Consider the following 25,128-nt stretch of genomic DNA (forward strand, 5'->3'; position numbering starts at 1 on the left):
TAATCCCAGCACTTTGGGAGGCCAAGGTGGGTGGATCACAAGGTCAGGAGATCGAGACCATCCTGGCTAACACAGTGAAACCCCGCCTCTACTAAAAATACAAAAAATTAGCCGGGCGTGGTGGCGGGTGCCTGTAGTCCCAGCTACTCGGGAGGGTGAGGCAGGAGAATGGCATGAACCCGGGAGGCAGAGCTTGCAGTGAGCCAAGATCATGCCGCTGCACTCTGGCCTGGGCAACAGAGACTCCATCTCAAAAAAAAAAAAAAAAAAAAAAAAAAAAAAAAAAAAACTGACAAAGGGGACAAAGTAATTTGTAAAGCCTACTGCTATTTTAAAAGAAAATTCCAATGAAAACTTTGCTAATAAAAATATGGAGACAATCTGCCAGTAATCATTTGGGTCCACAAGGGAGAAGAGGAGACAGCTATAATGTGTGAAGTTTTGGCCTCTTGTCAAAGCAGAGGATTTTCTGAGAAATGCAATTAACATTTTGATCAGATGAATCAAATCAGTGTTTAGGTACACAGGATTCTATAAGTCTAACTTACTTTACTTCTGTTTAGCAAAGTCTTTGATATAACTTATGTGTTCAACTTAGTAATAATCATATAATTTTACACATTATAAAGGCAAAATTTACCCTTTACATGGAAAATAGCCAATGTGAAGATGACTGAGGCACTGTGAACCAGTGCAAAGAACACGGATTTACATTTCCGAAAGGAGTGTTTAAGAACACCTTGTTCTTCCTAAACTTCACACTGCCTATAATACTGATTGCTAAGGAAAGGGCTCATGTTCTCTCCTTGGACTTCATCATTATTTAATAAGTGTTCGTTTTCCAGAACGAAATACTTATAATTACCAGATGCATCAAGATGCATCCAGCGAGGTCTTGAAAACTCAAGGTAGAGGAAGGGAGTAAAATTCCTCTTCCCCTGTACTTACTCATTCTGATCATTAGCACTTTTTACTTTTTCTCAGCTCTATGAAACTAAATCAAAGTAGTAAGGCAGAAAAAAGGGTATTTCCCTCTAATATCAAACACATTTTTAGTTTAGAAAGTGAAGGCTTTAGATAAGAATGAAGGATGAGCCACAAAAAGATTCCACTATGCACCCATCAGAAAGGTAAATATTAAAAAGACTGACACCTTTTGGTGAGGATGTGGAGCAATGAAAACTCTCATATATTGGCATGAACATAAAATGGCACAATTACTTTGGAAGAAAGTCTGGCAGTTTACCTTTTTTTTTTTTTTTTTTTTTTTTTTAGCAGAGATGGGGTTTCGCCATGTTGGCCCAGCTGGTCTGAAACTCCTGACCTCAGGTGATCCACCTGCCTCGACCTCCCAAAGTACTGGGATTACAGGAATGAGCCACTGTGCCCAGCCTGGCAGTTTGTTGTTGTTGTTGTTGTTGTTTTTGAGACGGAGTTTCACTCTTGTTGCCCAGGCTGGACTGTAAGTAATGGTGCGATCTCAGCTCACCGCAACCTCCGCCTACCGAGTTCATGCGATTCTCCTCCCTCAGCCTCCTGAGTAGCTGGGATTACAGGCATGAGCCACCATGTCTGGCTAACTTTGTATTTTTAGTAGAGACAGGGTTTCTCCATGTTGGTCAGGCTGGTCTTGAACTCCTGACCTCAGGTGATCTGCTCACCTCGGCCTCCCAAAGTGTTGGGATTACAGGTGTGAGCCACCACGCCTGGTCTAGTTTTTTTTTTTTTTTTTTAAACTAAAACATGCACCTATCCTTTGACCCAGCAATTCCACTCCTACGAATTTACCCAACAGAAATGAAAATGTTTCTGAGGCCTTCAAACCAGAAGGAAAACAAAAAAAAAAAGGAAAGTACAAAAATATTCAGTAACTTTATTAATACTAACTCCACACTGGAAATTATTCAAGTGACCATCAATAAAAAACAGATAAACAAATGGATATTTCCTTTAACAGAGCTGAGATAAATTTAAGGACCAATGAGCTCCAAGTTATTTTATTATTTTATTTTTATTTCTTTTTGAGACAGAATCTCACTCTTTCACCTGGTGTGTCCAGGCTGGAGTGCAGTGGCACAATCTCGGCTCACTGCAACCTCCGCCTCCCAGGTTCAAGAGATTCTCATGCCTCAGCCTCTTGAGTAGCTGGGATTACAGGTGTGTGCCACCATGCCTGAGCAATTTTTTGTTATTTTTAGTAGAAACAGGGTCACAAACTCCTGGCCTCAAGTGATCCGCCTGCCTCGGTCTCCCAAAGTGCTGGGATTACAGGCATGAGCCCCCAGCCTTGAGTTATTTTATAGATATTATTCTCATTCTGAAGTACATAGTTGAGCAGATATTATGTCCATTCTACAGAGAAAACAGGGGGACAGAGAAATTAAGGAACTTATTTAAGGTCACAAGGACACTAACAATGCCTATAATAATAACTTGAGAACTTACTGATTCTACAATTATTGTCTTATTTAATCCTCCTATAATCTTATTTTATACAGGGGAAATGCAAGGCTTGTGGAAAACAGGTAGCTTGACCAACATTACGAAGCCTATCTTCCTAACTTCTATCTTCTCTCATAACTGAGGTCTAATTAGTTAATGGTTCTGTACATTTTTTCTGCCAAGACACACAGATGTTCACATTCCCGTGAGTATAGCCAAAGTTATGCATATTTTTTGCAAACTCCTTGTAATCCTACTGCTTTTATGACTAAAAAGCACATGGAAATGCAAGTATAAGTGGTATCAGCATAGGAATAACCTTGAATCTCTTCCAATTTATATTTTACAAAAAGCAAATCATTTGCAGCATTTTTTATTTAAAAAAATTTTTTTTTGAAACAGAGTCTTGCAAAGTGCCGCAATCTCAGCCCACTGCAACCTCCACCTCCCGGGTTCAAGCAATTCTCCTATCTCAGCCTCCCAAATAGCTGGGATTACAGGTGTGCACCACCACACCTAGCTAATTTTTGTATTTTTAGTAGAAATGGGGTTTCACCATGTTGGCCAGGTTGGTCTCGAACTCCTGATGTCAAGTGATCCACCCGCCTTGGCCTCTCAAAGTGCTGGGATTACAGGTGTGAGCCACTGCACCTGGCCAAATTTTGATATCTTAAGTAAAATTAGAACAAGTTACTTTGCAGCATTAAGACTGAGAATCTCAAAACTAGCATGGATCTTCTAAGACCTTTCCTTATATAGTATGCCATGGTCAAGTAGACAGATCATTTACGGAAAAGGAAGGTATAATAGTACAACTCTTGTAGCCCCAAACTGCCCTCTCCGTTTGGTTCTGAAAATCTATTTCACATCTGACCATCACCAAATGTCTTTAGTGTATAAATATGTCAAAGAGAATTCAGCCCCCAAGTTTTAACAAAGACCAAGGTTAACTGGACTTCAATCCTTAGTGAATGATGAAGTAGCACAACGTTTAGCAATACAACCAAGTCATATCATCTTCTTCCTTCCTTCTTTGCCCACTCCCACAACTCCGGGTTTCTACAGAAACTTTATAACGTTTTTGCCTGCCTGCCTGCCTGCCTGCCCTCCCTCCCTCCTTCCCTCCTTCCTTCCTTCCTTCCCTTTCTTCTTTCTTTTCTTCCCTCTGTGGCCCAGGCTGGAGTACAGTCGGCTCGCTGCAGACTCCCTGCGTCTGGCTCCCATGATTCTCCTGCCCCGGCCTGCGGGCTGCCTGGGATTGCCGGCCAGCGCCACCACCCCTCCCTGGTTTTTCTCCCTTGGCTGGAGGCGCGGTTTCGCCATGTCGGCCAGGCTGGTCTCCAGCTCCTGACCTCGAGTGGTCTGCCCGCCTCGGCCTCCTGAGGTGCTGGGACTGCAGACGGAGTCTCGCTCACTCGGTGCTCGGTGTTGCCCGGGCTGGAGTGCGGTGGCGTGGTCTTGGCTCGGTGCAGCCTCTGCCTCCCAGCCGCCTGCCTTGGCCTCCCAGGGTGCTGGGATTGCAGGCTCTGCCCGGCCGCCGCCCCGTCTGGGTTGTGAGGAGCTCCTCTGCCCGGCCGCCCCGTCTGGGAGGTGAGGAGCGCCTCTGCCCGGCCGCCACCCCGTCTAGGAAGTGAGGAACGTCTCTGCCTGGCTGCCCATCGTCTGGGATGTGAGGAGCCCCTCTGCCCGGCCACGCATCGTCTGGGATGTGAGGAGCGACTCTGCCCGGCCGCCACCCCGTCTAGGAAGTGAGGAGCGCCTCTGCCCGGCCGCCCCGTCTGGGAAGTGAGGAGCGCCTCTGCCCGGCCACCCCGTCTGCGAAGAAGTGAGGAGCGTCTCTGCCCGGCCGTCCCATCTGGGAAGTGCGGAGCGCCTCTGCCCGGCCGCCCATCGTCTGGGAAGTGAGGAGCGCCTCTGCCCGGCCGCCACGTCTGGGAAGAAGTGAGGAGCGCCTCTGCCCGGCCGCCCCGTCTGGGAAGAAGTGAGGAGCGCCTCTGCCCGGCCGCCCCGTCTGGGAAGAAGTGAGGAGCGCCTCTGCCCGGCCGCCCCGTCTGGGAAGAAGTGAGGAGCGCCTCTGCCCGGTCGCCCCGTCTGGGAGGTCTACCACAGAGGCCAGAAGCAATGTGGGGGCTGAACGTGGTGGCTCACGCCTGTAGTCCCAGTACTCTGGGAGGCCGAGGCGGGTTGATCACTTGAGGCTAGGAGTTCGAGACCAGCCTGGCCAACATGGCGAAACATATGAAAAATACAACAGACAAATCAACCAACCAACCCAGCGACGACAAAACAGGTCTACCCTGGAGTCATACTCTAATTTTTTCTATTTTCCTCCCTTTCTGACCCTTTATCCCACTTTCTTTTTCTTCCTCTTCCTTCTCCTTCTTCTTTGTCAAATAGAGGATTGAGTTATTATCATTGATCCATACAAAGTCCCTCTCTCATTTATTTTCTTTAATTCCCACCCCCCATTTCTATTCCCCGTCTTCCCATGTGCAACCTTCCTAATATGTTTGATATGCATCTTTTTGTTTGTATGTACTTTCAGAAAATGTTTATTGTTTTGTGTGCAAAAAAAAATTAATAAAATAAATAAATAAAAAAAGAAACTTTATGACGTTTTGTCTTTTTCTTCACTACATCAGCAGCACTATAGGTACCTATTCTCAGAAATGATTTATGGCCAGACGCAGTGGCTCATGCCTGTAATCCCAGCACTTTGGGAGACCAAAGCGAGTAGATTGCTGGAATCTAGGGAGTTGGAGACCACTCTGGGCAATGTAGCAAAACCCTGTCTCTACAAAAAATACAAAAATTAGCTGGGCACAATGGCATGCACCTGTAGTCCCAGCTACTTGGGAGGCTGAGGCAGGGGAATTACTTGAGCCCAGGAGGCAGAGGTTGCAGTGAGCTGAGCCCATACCATTGTACTCTAGCCTGGGCAAGGGGAGTGAAGCCCTGTCTCAAAAAAAAAAAAAAAAGAGAAAAGAAAAGAAATGATTTATAACAAAATTGACTCTGTACTTTTCTCAGCCTGACAGCTAGTTGACAAATGTAGTTGGAATTTGTTCTTCTTTATCACATTGTTTCTCTATTCTATTTAATCCTCTATGGCCTCTAACTTAAAAAAAAAAAAAAAAAAAGCCCATGATTAACAGACGAAGGGCTCTCTCTCTCTCTATATATATATATATAATATATCTCTTTTTATATAAAAATATATCTCTTTTTTTTCTCTCTCTCTTTTTTTTTTTTTTTGTAGAGATAGGGTCTTGTTATGTTGCCCAAGCTAGTCTTAAACTCCTGGCCTCAAGCAATCCTCCTGCCTCAGCCTTCCAAAGTATTGGGATGATAGGTGTGAGCCACCACAGTGTCTGGCTCAAATGTATCTGATTTGTTTATTTATTTATTTTATTTTATTTGAGACAGAGTCTCGTTCTGTCACCCAGACTAGAGGACGCAATCTTGGCTCACTACAACCTCTGCCTCCCAGGTTCAAGCAATTCTCCTGCCTCAGCCTTCCAAGTAGCTGGGATTACAGGTGCCTGCCACCACGCCTGGCTGTTTTGTATTTTTAGTGGAGACAGGGTTTCACCATGTTAGCGAGGCTGGTCTCGAACTCCTGACCTCAAGTAATCCACCTGCCTCAGTCTCCCAAAGTGCTGGGATTACAGGCATGAGCCACCTCGCCCAGCCCAAATTAAATTCTTACTTTATGAAAAGAATATAAAATACCTTTAAAGATCAACCTGTGTTGCACTTAGATGATTCAACATACACACAACCTTCCAGAAATAAACCTGTATGTAGCACAAAGTAATTTCTACAATGTCTTGAAGTTTTAAAACAAAGCCAACAATTTAAATATATCAGAATATAATTTTCAAAATGTGTTTACATAGTAGTCAGTTAAGACTTTTCTTAAGAGACAGGATATTGTTCTGTCACCCAGGCTACAGTGCAGTGGCACAATCCTAGCTCACTGCAGCCTTGAACTCTTGGGTTCAAGTGATCCTCCCACCTCAGCCTCCCAAGTAGCTAGGACTACAGGTACACACCAGTATGTCTGGCTAATTTTTTTTAAAAAATGCTATAGAGGCGAGGTCTCACTATGTTGCCCAAGCTGGTCTTAAACTTCTGGCTTTAAGCAATTCTCTAACCCTGGCCTCCCAAAGTGCTGGGATTACAGGTGTGAGCCATTGTGCCCAGCAGAGTTAAGACTTTTTAAAAATACTATTTCTTGAGAACCTACTGTATGTGCTTGGCTCTGTGTAAGGGCCTTTATAGGTGCCATCTCATTTAATCTGCACACTAAGTACCATTACCCCTTTTTTACAGATGATGACATGGCGGTATATGGAAGTGAAGGGACTTGCTCAGAACCTTACTTTGAGCAGGTGACCTAGTTGGGATTCAAACCAAGGTCTGTCTGACTGCAGAGCTCAGTTCATTCCAGCAAACCACGTAATATACTACAGAGCAGAAGCTTTAAAGCCTTTAACACCCAAGGAGGCCTTAAAAACCCAAGGAGGCCATTCAGTTTCTTGGTGTCTTCTGTGCTCCATTCCATCCTGATCAGGGACCTGGCTGTGCATTAAGATCAGAGGAGACCATAATAGTGAAAACACATTTTAAAAAGTCTGTCCTTAACTATGTCTTTGGGAAAGTTATTTTCATCTTATTTTTTCCCCTAATCTCTAACCTAACATTCGGTCTACCAGTGCCACTTCACTGAGTTAATGAAGATAAAGTTATAGAACACATATGATTATAGAACTAGGAGGGACATCAGAAATTATCCAATCTAATTTTCTCATTTTGCAAATCAGGAAACTGAGGTCAAGGGAAGCTAACTTGCCAGAGTCACGCTGCTGGTTGATTCAGCCAGAACCATAATGCAGACCTCTAACTCTATACTACCTACAGTATAAGGAATTTCCATCTAAGGAGATATTTAAAAATTTCTCTTTAACAAGACTTCTTTCAATTATAAAGTAATACATATTCATAGTGAAAAAAGTATTAACATTACAGAAAGATATAAAAGGAAGAGAAGATGCCCCCTCTTTCTTTTTCTCCTTTAATCGTATTTGACACCCTAGAGGTAAAGCCATTAACAGTTTCTTGTGTGTCTGTCCAAAATTTTTTCTACACATATACATGTATATATGTAGAATAACTTAAAATGTGGAACCCCCAAAATGCATCTCTCACCTCAGACTCATGTTTTCCTCTATATAACTGAGTTAACAGAGTCATATAATACTGCAACATGTCCTTAAATTTGTAACGCTGTAGGTACGATGTTCTTGTTAGGTACACCTCACCTGTTTTCCAGATCCGGCATGCTTAGGTTTCTAGCAGCAAAGCACATTTTGAGAGGGATGATCTTCCTGTCCTTGGTGCTGTTCTGGTGTTTTGGCGAACCAGAGTCCTCACTGCCACTAAAGCTTGGTGACTGGGGGGCTGCACCTTCCCACGGCAGATCTGACACTAATGATGGCTTCTTGATATATGGTGTTACTTCTCGGATGAACTTGACTATGAACAAAAAAATCAAAGAAGAAGGTTAGTAATTTTGCTTCCTATAATAAGCGATAACTAAAGTATTCACATACATGCTATATCTATAACAAAGTGGGGGAAATGGCTGGGCATGGTGGCTCACGCCTGTAACCCCAGCACTTTGGGAGGCCGAGGCAGGCGGATCACTTGAGGTCAGGAGTTCGAGGCCAGCCTAGTCAACATAGTGAAACCCCATCTCTACCAAAAATACAAAAAAGTAGGTGAGCGTGGTGGCATGCGCCTGTAGTCCCAACTACTCATGAAGCTGAGGCAGGAGAATCGCTTGAACCCGGGAGGCAGTGGTTGCAGTGAGCTGAGATTGTGCCACTGCACTCCAGCCTGGGCGACAGAGCAAGACTCTGCCTCAAAAACAAACAAACAAACAAAAAGTGGAGGTAAAAAAGTTAAGTTAAGGCTGGGCACGGTGGCTCATGCCTGTAATCCCAGCACTTTGGGAGGCCGAGGTGGGCGGATCACGAGGTCAGGAGATCGAGACCATCCTGGCTAACACGGTGAAACCCCATCTCTACTAAAAAAATAAAAAAATTAGCCAGGTGTGGTGGCGGGTGCCTGTAGTCCCAGCTACTCAGGAGGCTGAGGCATGAGAATGGCGTGAACCCGGGAGGCGGAGCTTGCAGTGAGCCAAGATTGTGCCACTGCACTCCAGCCCGGGCGACAGAGCAAGACTCTGTCTCAAAAAAAAAAAAAAAAAAAAAAAAAAAATTTAAGTTAAAGAGCCATGAATCCCCTGGAGATAGATTCTAAGACAGACCTATCTAGGCTTTAGATGACTCAACCTTTAGAAACTTCTCCATACTTCTACCCATTGGTTCCCTGTCTTCTCAAGCCATATAGAACAAACTTAATCTCTCTTCTACATGAGAACTCTGTAATTATCTGAAGACAGATTTTTCTCTTCTCTCTCCTCCCCATATTAAGCTAAGTATTTCTATTTCCATTCAACTCAATCAACTTTTATTAGCTACCTATCAAGTGTCGGGAATTAGGCTAGCCAGTAAAGAAAGACACAAGGGCAAATGAGCCATGGATTCTATCCCTCAAGGAATGCCCAGCCTTGCAGAGGAGACAGCTATGTAAACAGGTCATTACAGTTCTTAAAATCAAGTGCAAAAATAAAGTATATTCAAGACAAGGTATGATTAATAAGCACAAAGCCAACTCAACTGATCCCCCTTGCTTGTTCAAAATACTCTATTTCCATTAATGTAGCCCCAAATGAAAATCAAGCTTTAAGTAGATACGAAGCTTTTTTAAGTTCAATTTTAAAACTCATGAAATACTTCTTTTACTTCAGTCATGAATACAATTACTGTCACTTGAGGCACGGTGTTCTTGTTTCAAAAACTAGACAAACTGGCTGGGCACAGTAGTACACACAGTTTCTCCTGTGAATAGGTAATACATGCACATAAAACAAAACTCAAGAGGTATAAAAGGTTTTATAATAAAAGTCCAGATTTCTAGCTACCCTCTCTCCATTCCTGGAGGCAACCATTCAAAGAGATGCCTGGTATGCTAAGCATGTATGAAAATAAACACATACACGTGCGTGTATCTCTGATCACACGTATGGTAGTATATTATGCCTACTGTGATGCGCCTTAGTTTTTTATTTAATAAGGCTGATAGTCTTTTACAGGCCTAATAGTTGACAGCTCATTCTACAGCATAATGTGGTCATAGAGATGCCTTTGGAATCAAGAAGACCTGGTTCAAATCCTAACTGTGCTTGCTACTCAAAGCTATGTGACCGCACTTAACTGTTCTGAGGTCCTCATCTACAAAATGGGAGTAACATTAGGCAAATAAAAATTTCAGGCACGTACTAAACATTCAATAAATACAGTAGGTACCTTTCTTTTTCCTTCACTAAATTAGAAAGTTAGAGAAGAATTAAAAAATTGTAATGGTAATCAGTAGAAGAATTAAAGTTATTTTCTTATACATTATTAAAAAAGATTTACTGAAATTAAGTATAATAATAAAAAATTTAACAATTCCAATACTGGAATTTAGATGTAATATAGCTCTGTGCTTTTTGTGCGTAGTTATAATACCTGTGCTTCTGGGTAGAGTAAAAGCTAGCTGCCTCAGGTCACCAAGGAGATTTTTTTACCCTAGAAAAATCAGCAGGAGTGCAGTCAGTATATCCCTTGAGCAGCTGACTCAGGCATTTTAATACATACTTCAGCTTTATGCTTTGAAGGACTTTGGCAGAAATTCCTAAGGTTTCCAGTTACTGCAAATGGCAGAGGCATGCTTTTTGAACATTTAAGGCAGTACACTATTGGGCTACCAACTGGAGGAAATTAAAGACATTCTAAATGAATTCTTGAATAATATAGTGGTTGGAAAAGAACCCTTAATGATCTACTCAGAAGTTCATTCAATCACACAGTAGCATCACTGAACTGATTACTACACACATCCTAAAACAAAAACAGATATACACATACAATTTATGTATTGCCTCATTAAAAGAGCAATGAATTTTATCTGAGTTGATGGCAATGCAGTCCATACCCCCATCTAATTAGACATCCAGAATGGCTGAAGAGCTGTGGATGGACATCTGTTTCTATGTTTGGGAATGGCGAAAAGTTAACAGTCTTCTGTTTCAGTCCTATGTTAAGGCCTTAACCTGGACACGTGGCTGGATAAGCAGAGCCTTTACACCCCCACATGGAGCTTTCAGTTCAACTCAGAACCCGCAACGTATTTCAGAATCATTTCATTTTTCCTGATAGTTGAAGATAATCCTTAAAATATTTAATCAAACACTGACGTTTACAAACTGTTTTGAGTGTTCAGATGCTGAAGCTAATTTTTTCTTCCATTCATGTATCCCTTTTTTTTTTTTTTTAGATGGAGTCTCACTCTGTCGCCCAGGCTGGAGTGCAGTAGCACGATCTCAGCTCACTGCAAGCTCCACCTACTGGGTTCATGCCATTCTCCTGCCTCAGCCTCCTGAGTAGCTGGACTACAGGCGCCTGCCACCACGCCCGGCTAATTTTTTGTATTTTTAGTACAGACGGGGTTTCACTGTGCTAGCCAGGATGGTCTCGATCTCCAGACCTCGTGATCCGCCCGCCTTGGCCTCCCAAAGTGCTAGGATTACAGGCGTGAGCCACCACGCCTGGCCTCACGTATCCCTATTACTGAACATGAAGGTGGCTTCCTCCCACCCCAAAAGCATTACTGTGATCCCTTCTCTTTTTTAGAGCGACAAAAACACATACATGTACTGCACAGATGTACCTGTAAAGATGTCTGGAAGGAACTTAATCAAAATATCAATAGTGCTTACATACAGGTGTAGGATTGCATTTTTTTCTTTATGTCGTTCTGTATATTTAAAATTTTTGTAAGTCCATAGTATTTATTTTAAACATTTATTTAAGAAATGAAGAAAATTTATTTTGAGACCCTGTTCAAACTCTGTCTTAATTTTATTTTTGAGACAGGGTCTCACTCTGTCCCCCAGGTTGAAGTGCAGTAGCACAATCATAGCTCACTGTAACCTCAAATTCTTGGGCTCCAGTGATCCTGCCTCAGCCTCCTGAGTAGCTGCAACTACAGGCACACACCAACACATCTGGCTAATTTTTTAATTTTTTTGTAGAGACGAGGTCTTGCTATTTTGCCCAGGCTGGTCTCAAACTCCTGGCTTCCAGCAAGCCTCCTGCCTTGGCCTCTCAAAGCACAGGGATTACAAGCATGAGCCACCACCCAGCCTCTTGCTCAAACTTTAAACATGAAAGACATGTAAACTGAAATCTTGTTGAATCTTCAAAAACTATAATGCACTGGATGGGATCCAAAATCCAACTGATTCTTGCTGAATTCTAAGCTCTAATGAATAAGGTTATGAAGAGTTCCATGTTTGGGGCATCTGATTTTAAGCTGAATGCAAGTGGCTTTTTTTTTTAATTTTTTAATTTTTTTTGAGACAAGGTCTGGCTCTATCACCCAGGCTGAAGTGCAATGGCATGATCTCAGCTCACTGCAACCTCTGCCTCCTGGGCTCAAACCATCCCCCTATCTTTCCTGAGTGGCTAAGACTACTGGTGCACACCACCATACCCACCTAATTTTTGTATTTTTAGTAGAGACAGGGTTTCGCCATGTTGCCCAGGCTGGTCTCTAATTGGTAAGCTCAAACAATCCACCCGCCTTGGCCTCCCAAACTGCTGGGATTATAGGTATGAGCTACTGCACCCCAACTGTCAAGTGGCTTTTTTTTTTTAGTAGAGACGGGGTTTCACCGTGTTGGTCAGACTGTTCGCCAACTCCTGACCTCAAGTGATCCACCCACCTCAGGCCTCTCCCAAAGTGCTGGGATTACAGGCCTAAGCCACCACGCCCACCCTGGCTTTTTAAAGCTTATCTAGGCCAGTGCTGAGCGTGGTGGCTCACACCTGTAATCCCAGAACTTTGGGAGGCCGAGATGGGTGGATCACAAGGTCAGGAGTTCAAAAGACCAGCCTGGCCAAGATGGTGAAACCCCGTCTCTACTAAAAATATAAAAATTCACTGGGTGCGGTGGCAGGCACCTGTAATCCCAGCTACTGGGGAGGCTGAGGCAGGAGAATCGCTTGAACCCAGGTGGCAGAGATTGCAGTGAGCTGAGATTGTGCCACTGCACTCCAGCCTGGGCTAGAAAGTAAGACTCCGTCACAAAAAAAAAAAAAAAAAAAAAAAAAAAAAAAGCTTATCCAGGCCGGGCACAGTGGCTCACACCTGTAATCCCAGCACTTTGGGAGGCCGAGGCGGGTGGATCACTTGAGGTCAGGAGTTCGAGACCAGCCTGGCCAACATGGCGAAAACCCATCTTTACTAAAAATACAAAATTAGCCGGGTGTGGTGGTGGGTGCCTATAATCCCAGCTACTTGGGAGGCTGAGGCAGGAGAACTGCTTGAACCCAGGAGGCAGAGGTTACAGTGAGCCAAGGTCATGCCATTGCACTCCAGCCTGGACAACAAGAGCAAAACTCCATTTCAAAAAAACAAAAAACAAAAAACAAAAAAACAAAAACCTTATCCAAAAAGATATATAATAGGGCGGACAAAGCCTATGGCTGCAAACACACATATTTGGATAAATGGATCAACCTCTTTTATAAACATCAACTTCTCATATAATCGTTACTTTCCTCTTATCTCTAACTCTTACCTTTTTCATGCCCCAACTGGTGATCTTTACTATGAGTTTAAGTGAAACTAAGTCACATGACATTATTTCCCCTGCTTTTGCAAGCAAGTTTGTTCCTGGATTATTCTCAGAGTGGAAGATCTGGCTGTGCATTTTACACAGGAATGAGTTATGTTGACAGTCACTGTTAAAGTATTCTCTCAGAAGGATTCTCTCCAACCTCATCCCAAGCTCCTCTCTCAAGTCAGGAGGCTGATAAATGACCACCAAAAACATGAGGAAGGAACTGCTTTACTTTGAGTAAAAAGCCTTTTACATTCTCAACTTGCAGGTGTCTTTCAGCTCAAGTCTCCTGGCCATTTGGGGTTTGAGTAGAATGCAGTCTAGAGTCTGGTGACATGAACCTTGAATGAGTTCAGAGTGACTCTTTTCACTCTCCCTCTTCATTCTAAAATAACATAGCAAATCACTAATTTATTGAGCTCCTACTATATACCAGGAACTGTCTTAGGCATGTAGAATTCTTAGCCAGTGAATAAAATATGCAAAAAAATAACAATGTAATTAATAATTTAATGAAATTCTAGAGAAATGAAAACTTACATTCACACAAAAGCCTGTACACTAATGTTCTTAGCAGCTCTATTCATAAGTACCACAACTGGAAGCAACCCGAATTTCCTTCAATGGAAATGAATGGATAAACTGTGATACAGCTATAGAATAGAACACTATTCAGAAATAAAAAGGAACAAACTATTTATAACTCTGTAACTTGGATGAATCTGAAAGGCATTATACCAGTCTCAAAAGTTATATGATCCCATTATTGAAAAGAAAAACCTATATGATGAAAAATTCAGTGGTTTCTAGCCAGCCGCCGTGGCTCATGCCTGTAATCCCAGCACTTTGAGAGGCTAAAGTGAGCAGATCGCTTGAGGTTAGGAGTTCAAGACCAGCCTGGCCAACATGGTAAAACCCCACCTCTACTAAAAATACAAAAATTAGCCAGGCATAGTGGCGCACGCCTGTAATCCCAGCTACTCAGGAGGCTGAAGCAGGAGGCTTGAACCTGGGAGGCGGAGGTTGCAGTGAGCTGAGATTGCGCCACTGCGCTCCAGCCTGGGCAACACAGCGAGACCCTGTCTTGACAAAATAAATAAATAAATAAATAAATATAAAAAAATAAATTCAGTGGTTTCTAAGGGTTAGGGGTGAGAAGGGATATGATTATAAAGGGATAGCACAACAGAGTTTTCTGAAACCATGGAACGATCCTGTATCCTGATTGTGGTGACAGTTACAAGAATTTATGTACGTGTTATTTATGTATGTGTCCAGATTCAAAGAACTGTATACCTTAAGGGCAAAAAATTCAATTGTACAGTATGATAATTACAAAATAAAATAAGTAAATTATACAGTATATTAGAAGATGTTAAGTGTAATGGGAAAAGGAAACACAGCAAGCGAAGGGGTCAGAAATGCTGCCTGGGATGTCAGTTTGTAATTTTAAATATGGTAGTTAGGGTAAGCCATTAAGAAGATGTTTGAACAAAGACTTTAGGAGATGGGGGAGTTGGCCATGCAACTATCTGGGAGAAACATTCCAGCCAGGGAGACAGTGTTAGGAGCGTAACAGGAGTTACTAACAGGAGTGTTAGACAGTAAGGAGACCCAGAGTAACTGGAGCTGGGTAAGTGAGGGGGACAGAGTAGAAAATGGGGTCACAAAGGTAACAGGGCTGGGAGGCAGACCATGTATGGCCTTTTAGGTCATGGCAAGGACTTTGGCTTTTATTCTGAAACAGGAAGCTTTTGGGAGATTTTCAGGAGCAAGTGACCACTATGTTGAAAATAGAATGAAAGAAGGCCAAGGCAAAAAGCAGGAAGACCAGCTGGCAGGTTATCAGGGATGAGAGATGATGGGAGTTGGACCAGGGGAATAGTAATGGAAGTGGTGAGAAGTGGTCAGATTCTACATCAGATTACATAAGGGGGTGGCAAAAAGAAGAGTCAAGGATAATGTCAAGATTTTTGTCCTGAACAACTAGAAGGATAGAGTTCCCCTTGACAGGTTTAGAAGAAAGATTAGGAACTTGAGACATACATTAGACAACCAAGTCTAACAGGCAGCTAGATATATAAGTCTACAGTTCAGGAAATGGGTGTAGGCTAAAAACATAAATTTGGGAGCTATTAGCATATGGTTGCTATTTAATGCCATGAAACTGGATAAGATCACTGTATCAGTCAGGATCCCAGCAGGAAACGATAGTAAGGGATTTAATAAAGGGACAACTTATGAAGGTGTGGGCAGAGTGCAGAAAAACCACATGGGAAAATAGAGTGTAGTATCCCAGGGCTATTAGCTATTTCCACACCTAGGCCCGAAGAAAATAGGAAACAAAGTAGGTACCAAACCCAGAAAAGAGCCCTATAGAGACCGACGTGAGAGGAGCAGTGACTCAGTCAATTCGGCCAGATTGCAGTGACCTGCAAATTGGGTGCCAAAGGGATAAATGCTCCAACCTCACCCTCCTTCTTTCCCTCCAATGTCCTATTGGGGCTCTACATCAGCCAAACCCAACAAAAACCAAAGGCCAAGGAAGTCTGTTGATGTTGTCCATGCAGGTCAGCATCCTGGGACAGATGGCATGTACAGAAGGAGTGGACCCAGAAGGGCCAATGGAAGACTTCCAGCACAAGCAAGGAAGTGAGTATGGAAGAGAAAGCAGACACTCCACTATCAAAGGGGAGAAAAGAAGGAGGTAGGCAGAAGATCCACAAAACACAAGTGCTCCATAGAAATACTGGCTTAACGGGCATGGTGGCTCACGCCGGTAATTCCAGCACTTTGGGAGGCCGAGGCGGGCGGATCGCCTGAGGTCAGGAGTTCAAGACCAGCCTGACCACATGGAGAAACTCCATCTCTACTAAAAAAAAAAAAAATTAGCCGGGCATGGTGGCACATGCCTGTAATCCCAGCTACTCAGGAGGCTGAGGCAGGAGAATCACTTGGACCTGGGAGGCAGAGGTTGCAGTGAGCTGAGATCGCGCCATTGCACTCCAGCCTGGGTAACAGAGCAAAACTGTGCCTCAAAAAAAAAAAAAAAGAAAAAAAAAAGAAAGAAAGAAAGAAAAAGAAATGCTGGCCTAAAATAGTACCAAGTTTACCCAAACTGAAAAAGCACTCCCTTGACCTGATGAACCCAGACTTGGCTCTTCCCTCCCTTCCCCATTCCTTGAAAATCAAAACAAAACAATTTCTGCTTATTGTTTCTATTTTCTCCTTTCACTCCTTAATCGCTTCTGAATTAAAACAGCATTCTAAAGGGCCAGCAGTGTTTTCTTACCCAATCCAAAGGCCCTTTCTCAATCCTTATGCTCGACCATTCCAATATGTATAGCAATGCACTCTACCAGCTGTTTTGTATTCCTTCTTTCTGGCCATTTATTTTTTAGTGCCTTTTTTCTCCTCTTATCCCTATAATCTAGGTGTTCCCTAAGGCTCTGATTTTAGCACTTCTCACTTTATCCTCTCATCCCTGTCAGCTTTCTGTTGGATCTCCAGTTTAACACAGCTCTCTAGAACCAATATCTCCTGTTGGCCCCAATCCCACCACCTGGGTGCTGCCCCATCCTTCAGATTCAACACATCCAAACAAGAACTAATCTTCATTATCCTTTATCCTCTGCTCCTGTGCTCACTCTTGTAGTTATTAGGATTAGCATCATCATCTTTCTCACCAGGCAGGATCTAAACCAGTACTACAGTTAGCCTGGTGTGAAGTACACTCTTCTGTATTTTATTAAAGGTTGCCCAGATGGTTAATTCTCATGCTCAACCAAGGTTTGGAAAATGCTTCTCTAAACCTTTGCAGACCACTCCCTGTCCCTACCCGCTACATCTAATCAGGTGCCAAACCACATCTGAAACTGTTCTCTAGCCTACCTACTCCCCTCAGTTTCCACTGCCCACATGCCTTGGTTAACCTAGACGGGCCACAGTAATGGCTGCTGCTGCTTCGTTTTGTTTTGTTTTGTTTTTGTAATTGTAAAATATACACAACATAAAGTTTACTATTTTAATCATTTTTTTTACACGTACAGTTCAGTGTATTAAGTATTCACACTGTTGTGAAACTACAACCACCAGCCATCTCCAGAACTTTTTCATTTTCCCAAACTGAAACTCTATACCCACTAAACAATTACTCCCCGTTCCCCTCTCCCCTGGCAACCACCATTCTACTTTCTGTCCTTATGAGTTTGACTACTCTAGGTACCTCACATAGGTGGACTCATACAATAGTTGTCCCTTTGTATCTGTACTGGCCTCTTAACTGATCTCCTTGCCTAGACCCTCTTCCCTTCTCTCATTCCTTTACACAAGGTTGCCAGATTGATTATCCTAGACCCCAACTCATACCAGGCCACTCCCGATTTAAAAGAGTCTGTATGGTTTGCTATTGCCTAAGGAAATAAAGTCTTGTGTAAAAATTCATCTTTCCAGCCATCTCTTCTCTTCTGTCCCCTCAAATATCTTACTACTTAAACTGCTTGCACAAGAAAACCCACCAAAAGATTTCAAGCACAAGCACAGGCCAGCACAACCCAGTAAACTACTTGCAGAAAGGTATATTCTGACTTTTCCTGTGTCCTTACTTATGTTGATTCCCTCATTTCTTCACTTCCATGTGTCTAAATCATACCCATTTCCCAAAGCACATCTCAAATTCCACCTCTATTAATCCTAATGCAAAAGTAATGGGAGCTTACTAAGATCTAGCACAGATAAACCAATAATTCTATCTATCTAATGGGACTGCATCCACACAACTCTAAGAACAGTTGTAGAAGTTGTAGCTAACGGGTTCAAACTCACCACAATTCCAGGACATTTGAAGAAACTTAGTACAGCAGCTGATGTGCCCCTGATATTGGTCAGACAGAAATTTCCTCATTATAGGCCTGAAAGCAGAGAAAAAAATTCCTGGTACTATGTTGTTAGCCCTGGGGATACAGCAGTTTGAAGCTGTCATATTGGTGCCAGGGTTTTTTGTTTTGTTTTCTTTCTTTCTGCTCCTCACTTCCCACCTTTCTTCCTTTCCCTTCCTTTTAGTTCCCCCGTCCCCGACTTTGGTCTCATTTCTAGGACTCTCGCAGGTATTCTGAAGGACATTTACAGTGATTAAACTCTCTAAAAAACTCCACCTTTCTCCACCTATATAGAAACTACAGAGAAAAGCCCAGTGTTCTGAAAGGCAATCACACTGGCTAATGCTTGAACAAGATGTTACTCAATATTGTTTCTATAATATGGATACACACTACAGGGGTTTTGAGATACCACTAAACATTTATGCTTAGGATAGCTCTAGGCCCAGGAAGTGAACAAGAAGGGAAGACACCCATTCACCTATTCTACGTAAAATTAAAACTGGCTAAGATGTTCCAAACACTCATCAGAACCAAGCTGAAGGTCGGGCACGGTGGCTCATGCCTGTAATACTACCACTTTGGGAAAAAAAAAAATTAGCCGGGCATGGTGGCGTGTGCCTGTAATCCCAGCTACTCAGGAGGCTGAGGCAAGGGAATTTCTTGAAACCAGGAGACAGAGGCTGCAGTGAGCCAAAATTGCACCACACACTCCAGCCTGGGAGAGACTCCGTCTCAAAAAAATAAATAAATAAATAAGTAAAAAACCAAGTTGAGAGCCGGGGCAGTGGCTCACACCTATAATCCCAACATTTTGGGAGGCCAGAATGCGTGGATCACCTGAGGTCAGCTGTTCGAGACCAGCCTGGCCAACATGGTGAAACCCCATCTCTACTAAAAATATAAAAATTAGCTGGGCATGGTGACGGGCATCTGTAATCCCAGCTACCTGGGAGGCTGAGGCAGGAGAATTGCTTGAACCTGGGAGGTGGAGGATGCAGTGAGACAAAATCATGCCACTGCACTCCAGCCTAGGTGACAGAGCGAGCAAGTCTCAAAAAAAAAAAAAGAAAAAAAAAATACCAAGTTATATAACACATAACGTCTTCTGCATCTCTGTACTCCGGTTTTGTTCCTTTCCTTATCAGTTGTTTGAGAACAGCCATTAAAGCTAATCTTTATTGGCTGGACTTATTCTTTCCTTTCAGATAATTAAACTGGAAATACTGAAAAGAAAAAGAAAATAAATGCAAAAATTCCTAATTGCACTGTATTTTCTTCCAGTCTGTTTAGTCCCACACTTAACAAATGAACAAACATTTCTCCATGTTATACAAACTCTTCACAAGTATCATTTAAAAATAGCTATATAGTATTCCATATTGTGTGTTTACCATAATTTATTTAGGCATTCCCTAATTATTGGGCACTTATTCTTGTGAGACAAGATCTCACTCTGTTGCCCAGGCTGGAGTCAAGTGGCATAACCATGGCTCACTGCAGCCTCAATCTCCCAGGCTTAAGTGATCCTCCCACCTTAGGCTTGATAGTAGCTGGGATTACAGGTGCACACCACAGTACCCAGCTAATTTTTGTAACTTTTTTGTAGAGACAGGGTTTTGCCATGTTGCCCATGCTGGTCTTGAACTCCTAGGCTCAAGCAATCTGCTGCCTCGGCCTACCAAAGTGCTGGGATTATAAGCATGAGTCACCGTGCCTGGCCCTCTTTTTTTTTTTTTTCCTTTTTTTAAAAGAGACAGAGTCTCATTTTGTTGTCCAGGTCGGAGTGCAGTGGCACAATCATAGCTCACTGCAGCCTCAAACTCCTAGGCTCAAGGGATCTTCTTGCCTCAGCCGCTGGAGTAATTAGGACTACAGGTATGCACCACTGTACCTGGCTAATTTTTTTGGTTTTTTGCAGAGACAGTGGGGTCTCGCTATGTTGCCAAGGCTGGTCTTGAACTTCTGGCCTCAAGTGATCCTTCTGCCTTAGCCTCCCAAAGTGCTGGGATTACAAGTATTGAGGCACCACACCTGGCCAGGGAACTTAGTTTAGTTAACACTACACTGAACATCTTTTTCAGCAGATAAATTACTGGGTCAAAGTAACATTTAAGCATCATGGTAAGTACTGCCAAATTCCTCCCCCCTAAAATCTGTACCATTTTTATGCTCCCACCTGCAATATATAAGCATGTCCATGTCAGTACACTTGCCAACATGAAGTAATCCCACTTAAAATAACCCTTGCTATTTTAATAGGTGAAAAATGGTATATATGCCCACCCAATCTTGATCTCCTGTCTCAACAAATGCAGGATATTATTATTTTCTTCTACTTAAAAGCAGGAAATCCATGTCTCTTAATGCTTTTATTTTGTCTGAAGAACTGGGAGGGGCGATTTGTGATAACAGTGGAGAGTTACAGGACAGTCACCAGAACCTCATATCTCACACAAATTGAATTTGAGTTCTTGATGTAGCAGCATATCTAAAGTCACACTTAATTTCCTATTATTGCCTTGTCGTTTAACTCTGTGAAGTTAGTTCCTTTCCTCTTGCCAGGCATGAGGGGAGAAAAGTCATCAACAAGAAAACCAAGCATGCCCTAAGAAGCAGTAGTGTCTCCCAGATTTATAAGATGTGATTTAGGTTTATGGTGATCTTGGAATTTTCAGTTCAGTTCATTATCCATCTTTCCTTCTCTGTTCCAACTTAAGCTCTGGTCCAAATCAATAAAAGTAGGAGAAATATCCTTTTATGAAGATCTCAAATTACTACTGGGATAACAAAAAAATTCAAGTATAATTTTAAACTTCTGAGCTATAGTGAAATAAGTCCAAATAAACCAAAAAATAAGGTAGCTCTGAAATTTGTCCCCAGCAATTAAAATTTCAGGATTTAAAAATTATGGCCTTTTGGCCGGGGGCGGTGGCTCACGCCTGTAATCCCAGCACTTTGGGAGGCTGAGGCGGGCAGATCACAAGGTCAGGAGATGGAGACCAACCTGGCTAACACAATGAAACCCCGTCTCTACTAAAAATACAAAAAATTAGCCGGGCGTGGTGGCGGGCGCCTGTAGTCCCAGTTACTCGGGAGGCTGAGGCAGGAGAATGGTGTGAACCTGGGAGGCGGAGGTTGCAGTGAGCCAAGATCACACCACTGTGCTCCAGCCTGGGTGAAAGAGCAAGACTCCATCTCAAAAAAAAAAAAAGAAAAGAAAAAAGAAAAAATTATGGCCTTTTACAATTAATTTATACAAACTGGCAAAAAAAAAAAAAAAGCCCCAGTATTTTTTAGGCCTCATCAAAGTCTAACTTGAATATCTATTACTTTTATACAAAAGTATTAGCCTTCATGCTTTTACATATAAAAATGTAGAATAACAAGGAAGACTGAAATAATTTGGGGCTTTAGACTATCTACTGTATAAATTCTCCTTGGTAAACTTCTTTAACTACTGATCTAATATGGTAAACTAGTTCTTGGTCATTTATAAAGTAAATATTTCTTAATTGAATTTAAAAAGTGTTTTTCTTTGGAATGTTTCCTCAAACTACAAAAGAATATGCAAGCTTCTCAATTTTTTATAAAAAATGTTTTAAATATCTTGAGTTTGCATTTTTAAATGTTTTTGTAAGGAAGACAGCTACCGGCAAATTTCCCTGTGGAAATTTCCATATAGTAGATATGTTTGTTTAAAATTCTTTATATAATTAATTGAAAATCTGGGAGACACTACATCTGAACAATCACTTCAAATTACATATTTTTCTTAGGTTTTTAGTATTAAGATTTATATTTGTTTTCTAGGCTACATCTGTTTTGTTTGTTCGTTTTGAGACGGAGTTTTGCTCCTGTTGCCCAGGCTGGAGTGCAATGGCATTATCTCGGCTCACCACAACCTCCGCCTCCCGGGTTCAAGCAATTCTCCTGCCTCAGCCTCCCGAGTAGCCGGGATTACAGGCACGTGCCACCATGCCCAGCTAATTTTGTATGTTTTAGTTGAGACTGGGTTTCTCCATATTGGCCAAGCTGGTCTCCAACTCCCGACCTCAGATGATCCGCCTGCCTCAGCCTCCCAAAGTGCTGGGATTACAGGCGTGAGCCACCTCGTCCGGCGGGCCACATCTTTTTAAAAAGTGAATTCAACCCTGTATACTTCTGTCCCCTAAAAAGCAGCACTGCTTTATGTGAAACAATATTACAACTTGTTTTATATCCTTCTGCTTACTTCAAAACACACGAAGCAAATGAGAAGATTGTTGACAGTGACAGTAAAAAAGTTTACTTAGGATTAGAACAGATAAGACTTAATTTAATTTCATTTTCACTAAGGCAGCGGCAATGAAAAAGGCAGTTTGCATAAGAAACAGGTTGGTGCTGGGCGCGGTGGCTCATGCCTGTAATCCCAGCACTTTGGGAGGCCGAGGCGGGCGGGTCACGAGGTCAGGAGATCGAGACCATCCTGGCTAACATGGTGAAACCCCATCTCTACTAAAAATACAAACATTAGCAGGGTATTTTGGCGCACGCCTGCAGTCCCAGCTACTGGGGAGGCTGAGGCAGGAGAATGGCGTGAACCCAGGAGGCAGACCTTGCAGTGAGCCGAGATCATGCCACTGCACTCCAGCCGGGGCGACAGAGCGAGACTCTGTCTCCAAAAAAAAGAAAGAAAGAAAGAAAGAAATGGGTTGGTTAGGAATAATTTATATTCCTCTTAGTCTCCTGCTCAGATTATTAGAGGTTAGTTTTTGAAAAAATGAACCCGGCCAGGAGCAGTGGCTCATGCCTGTAATCCCAGCACTTTGGGAGGCTGAGGTGGGTGGATCACAAGGTCAGGAGTTCAAGACCAGCTTGGCCAACATGGTGACACCCCATCTCTACTAAAAATACAAAAAATTAGCCAGGCGTGGTGGTAGGTGTTTGTAATCCCAGCTACTCAGTAGGCTGAGGCAGGAGACTCGCTTGAACCTGGGAGGCGGAGGTTGCCGTGAGCCGAGATTGCGTCATTGCACTCCAGCCTGGGAGACAGAGCGAGACTCCATCTCAAAAAAAAAAAAAAAAAAAAGACTCATATACTATAAAATTAAGGGTATCAGAGTTATTGGTCAGTGATTAAAGCAAGCTCTAAGTTTTATATATTTAAAAAAGTATATATAGATCAGTATGTTAATAAAGTGCTCAAGAAAACATGCCAATTTGCTAATAGTGGTCACATTTGTGAGTGCAATTACAGGAACTTCCATTTTAGAAATTAAGCATTTCTATAGCGTTTGGACTTTCTATAATAAACATGTGCTGTGTAATAAATTATTATAAAGTTAACTTTTAAATACATGCCATCAGGCCAGATGCAGTGGCTCAGGCCTGTAATCCCAGCACTTTGGGAGGCCAAAAAGGGAGGACTGCTTCAGGCCAAGAGTCCAAGACCAGCCTGGGCAATATAGTAGGACCATGTATCTACAAAAAGTTTAAAACTAGCCAGGCATGGTAGCACATGCCTGTAGTCCCAGCTACTCGGGACATTGAGGCAGGAGAATCCCTTGAGCCAGGAGTTCAAGGCTGAAGTGAGCTTTTATTTATTTATTTTTTTTTTTTGAGACAGGGTCTCGCTCTGTCACCCGGGCTGGAGTGCAGTGGCACGATCTTGGCTCACGGCAACCTCTGCCTCCCAGGTACAAGTGATTCTCCTGCCTCAGCCTCCCAAGTAGCTGAGACTACAGGCGTGCACCACTACACCCAGCTAATTTTTGTATTTTTAGCAGAGACAGGGTTTCACCAGGCTGGTTGGTCAGGATGGTCTCAATCTCTTGACCTCGTGATCCGCCCACTTCGGCCTCCCAAAGTGCTGGGATCACAGGTGTGAGCCTCTGCACCCAGCCTGAAGTGAGCTATTACTGCACCACTGCACTTCAGCCTGGGTGACAGAGTAAGACCATGTCTCTTAAAAAAAAAAAAAAAAAACTTCAGGCAGGCCACAGTGACTCACACCTGTAATCCCAGCACTTTGGGAGGCTGAGGAGGGTGGATCACTTGAGCCCAGGAGTTCAAGACCAGCCTGGGCAACATGGCAAAATCCTATCTCTACAAAAAATTAAAAAAATAGCCAGGTGTGGTGGCACATGCCTGTAGTTCCAGCTACCCACGAGGCTGAGGTGGGAGGATCACCTGAGCCTGGGTGGCTGAGGCTACAGTGTCTTGATCATGCCACTGCACTCCAGCCTGAAGGACAGAGTGAGATCCTGTCACTAAATAAATAAATAAATAAATAATAAAGTGCCATCAAATAATAATGAAAAAAATTATTAGAAAAGTAATTTCAGAAATAGATTCAATAGCAAAACAATACAATGTTGGGGGAGTCACTCTTTAATAAATACTGAAGAAATAAGGGGGTATCAGTATGGAATTGCCTTACATCTATCTGTATCTTATACCCTACAATTAATTTGCATTAACCTACGATTGATGCTTTCTGGATATTTTTTGTAAAATCATTAATGCACAGCAACAAGCTTTAAAATCAAATGAACTGAACCTCAGCTCGTCTTGATATTACCATCTATCTGTTGGGAGGTTTGAAGATTACCTCTGAGCCTCCGTTTCTCATTTGCAAAACATAACATACCACCCTTAAAGTGCTGTTGTGGGGGATTAAATGAGATAATGTGTGAAAGGTACATAGGCCTGTGCTTGAGCGTTGTAGGCACTTAGTATGTGTATACTTACTTAGTGTGTATGTATAAATATACTTAGTGTGTATGTACATAATTAGTAGAATATGCTTCAGAGAGAATATAGTATAGTGGACAGAGTCAAAGATGTGAAACTAAACAGATCCAGATTTTAATTCCAGTTCTGCCAATTACAAACTTTGTGATTTTGGACAAATAATTTCACTTTAAAAATCTCAGTTTATAATCTATGAATTTTTTTTTTTTTTTGAGATGGAGTCTCACCCTGTTGCCCAGGTTGGAGTGCAGTGGCACAATCTCAGCTCTCTGCAAC

The 25,128-nt window shown here is 42.6% G+C and overlaps 1 protein-coding gene across 1 annotated transcript in view; it reads right to left on the reverse strand.

Moving 5' to 3' along the window:
* The window catches only part of SNTB2 (syntrophin beta 2), a 128,617-nt gene that overhangs the window by 52,765 nt on the left and 50,724 nt on the right, over positions 1-25,128 (reverse strand). The window contains exon 2 of the mRNA XM_003262936.4: positions 7,767-7,980. Coding sequence (XP_003262984.3) covers positions 7,767-7,980 — 214 coding nt within the window. The remainder of the gene's footprint in view (positions 1-7,766; positions 7,981-25,128) is intronic.

This window comes from Nomascus leucogenys, chromosome 2, assembly GCF_006542625.1.
Source record: "Nomascus leucogenys isolate Asia chromosome 2, Asia_NLE_v1, whole genome shotgun sequence".
Taxonomy (NCBI): Eukaryota; Metazoa; Chordata; class Mammalia; order Primates; family Hylobatidae; genus Nomascus; species Nomascus leucogenys.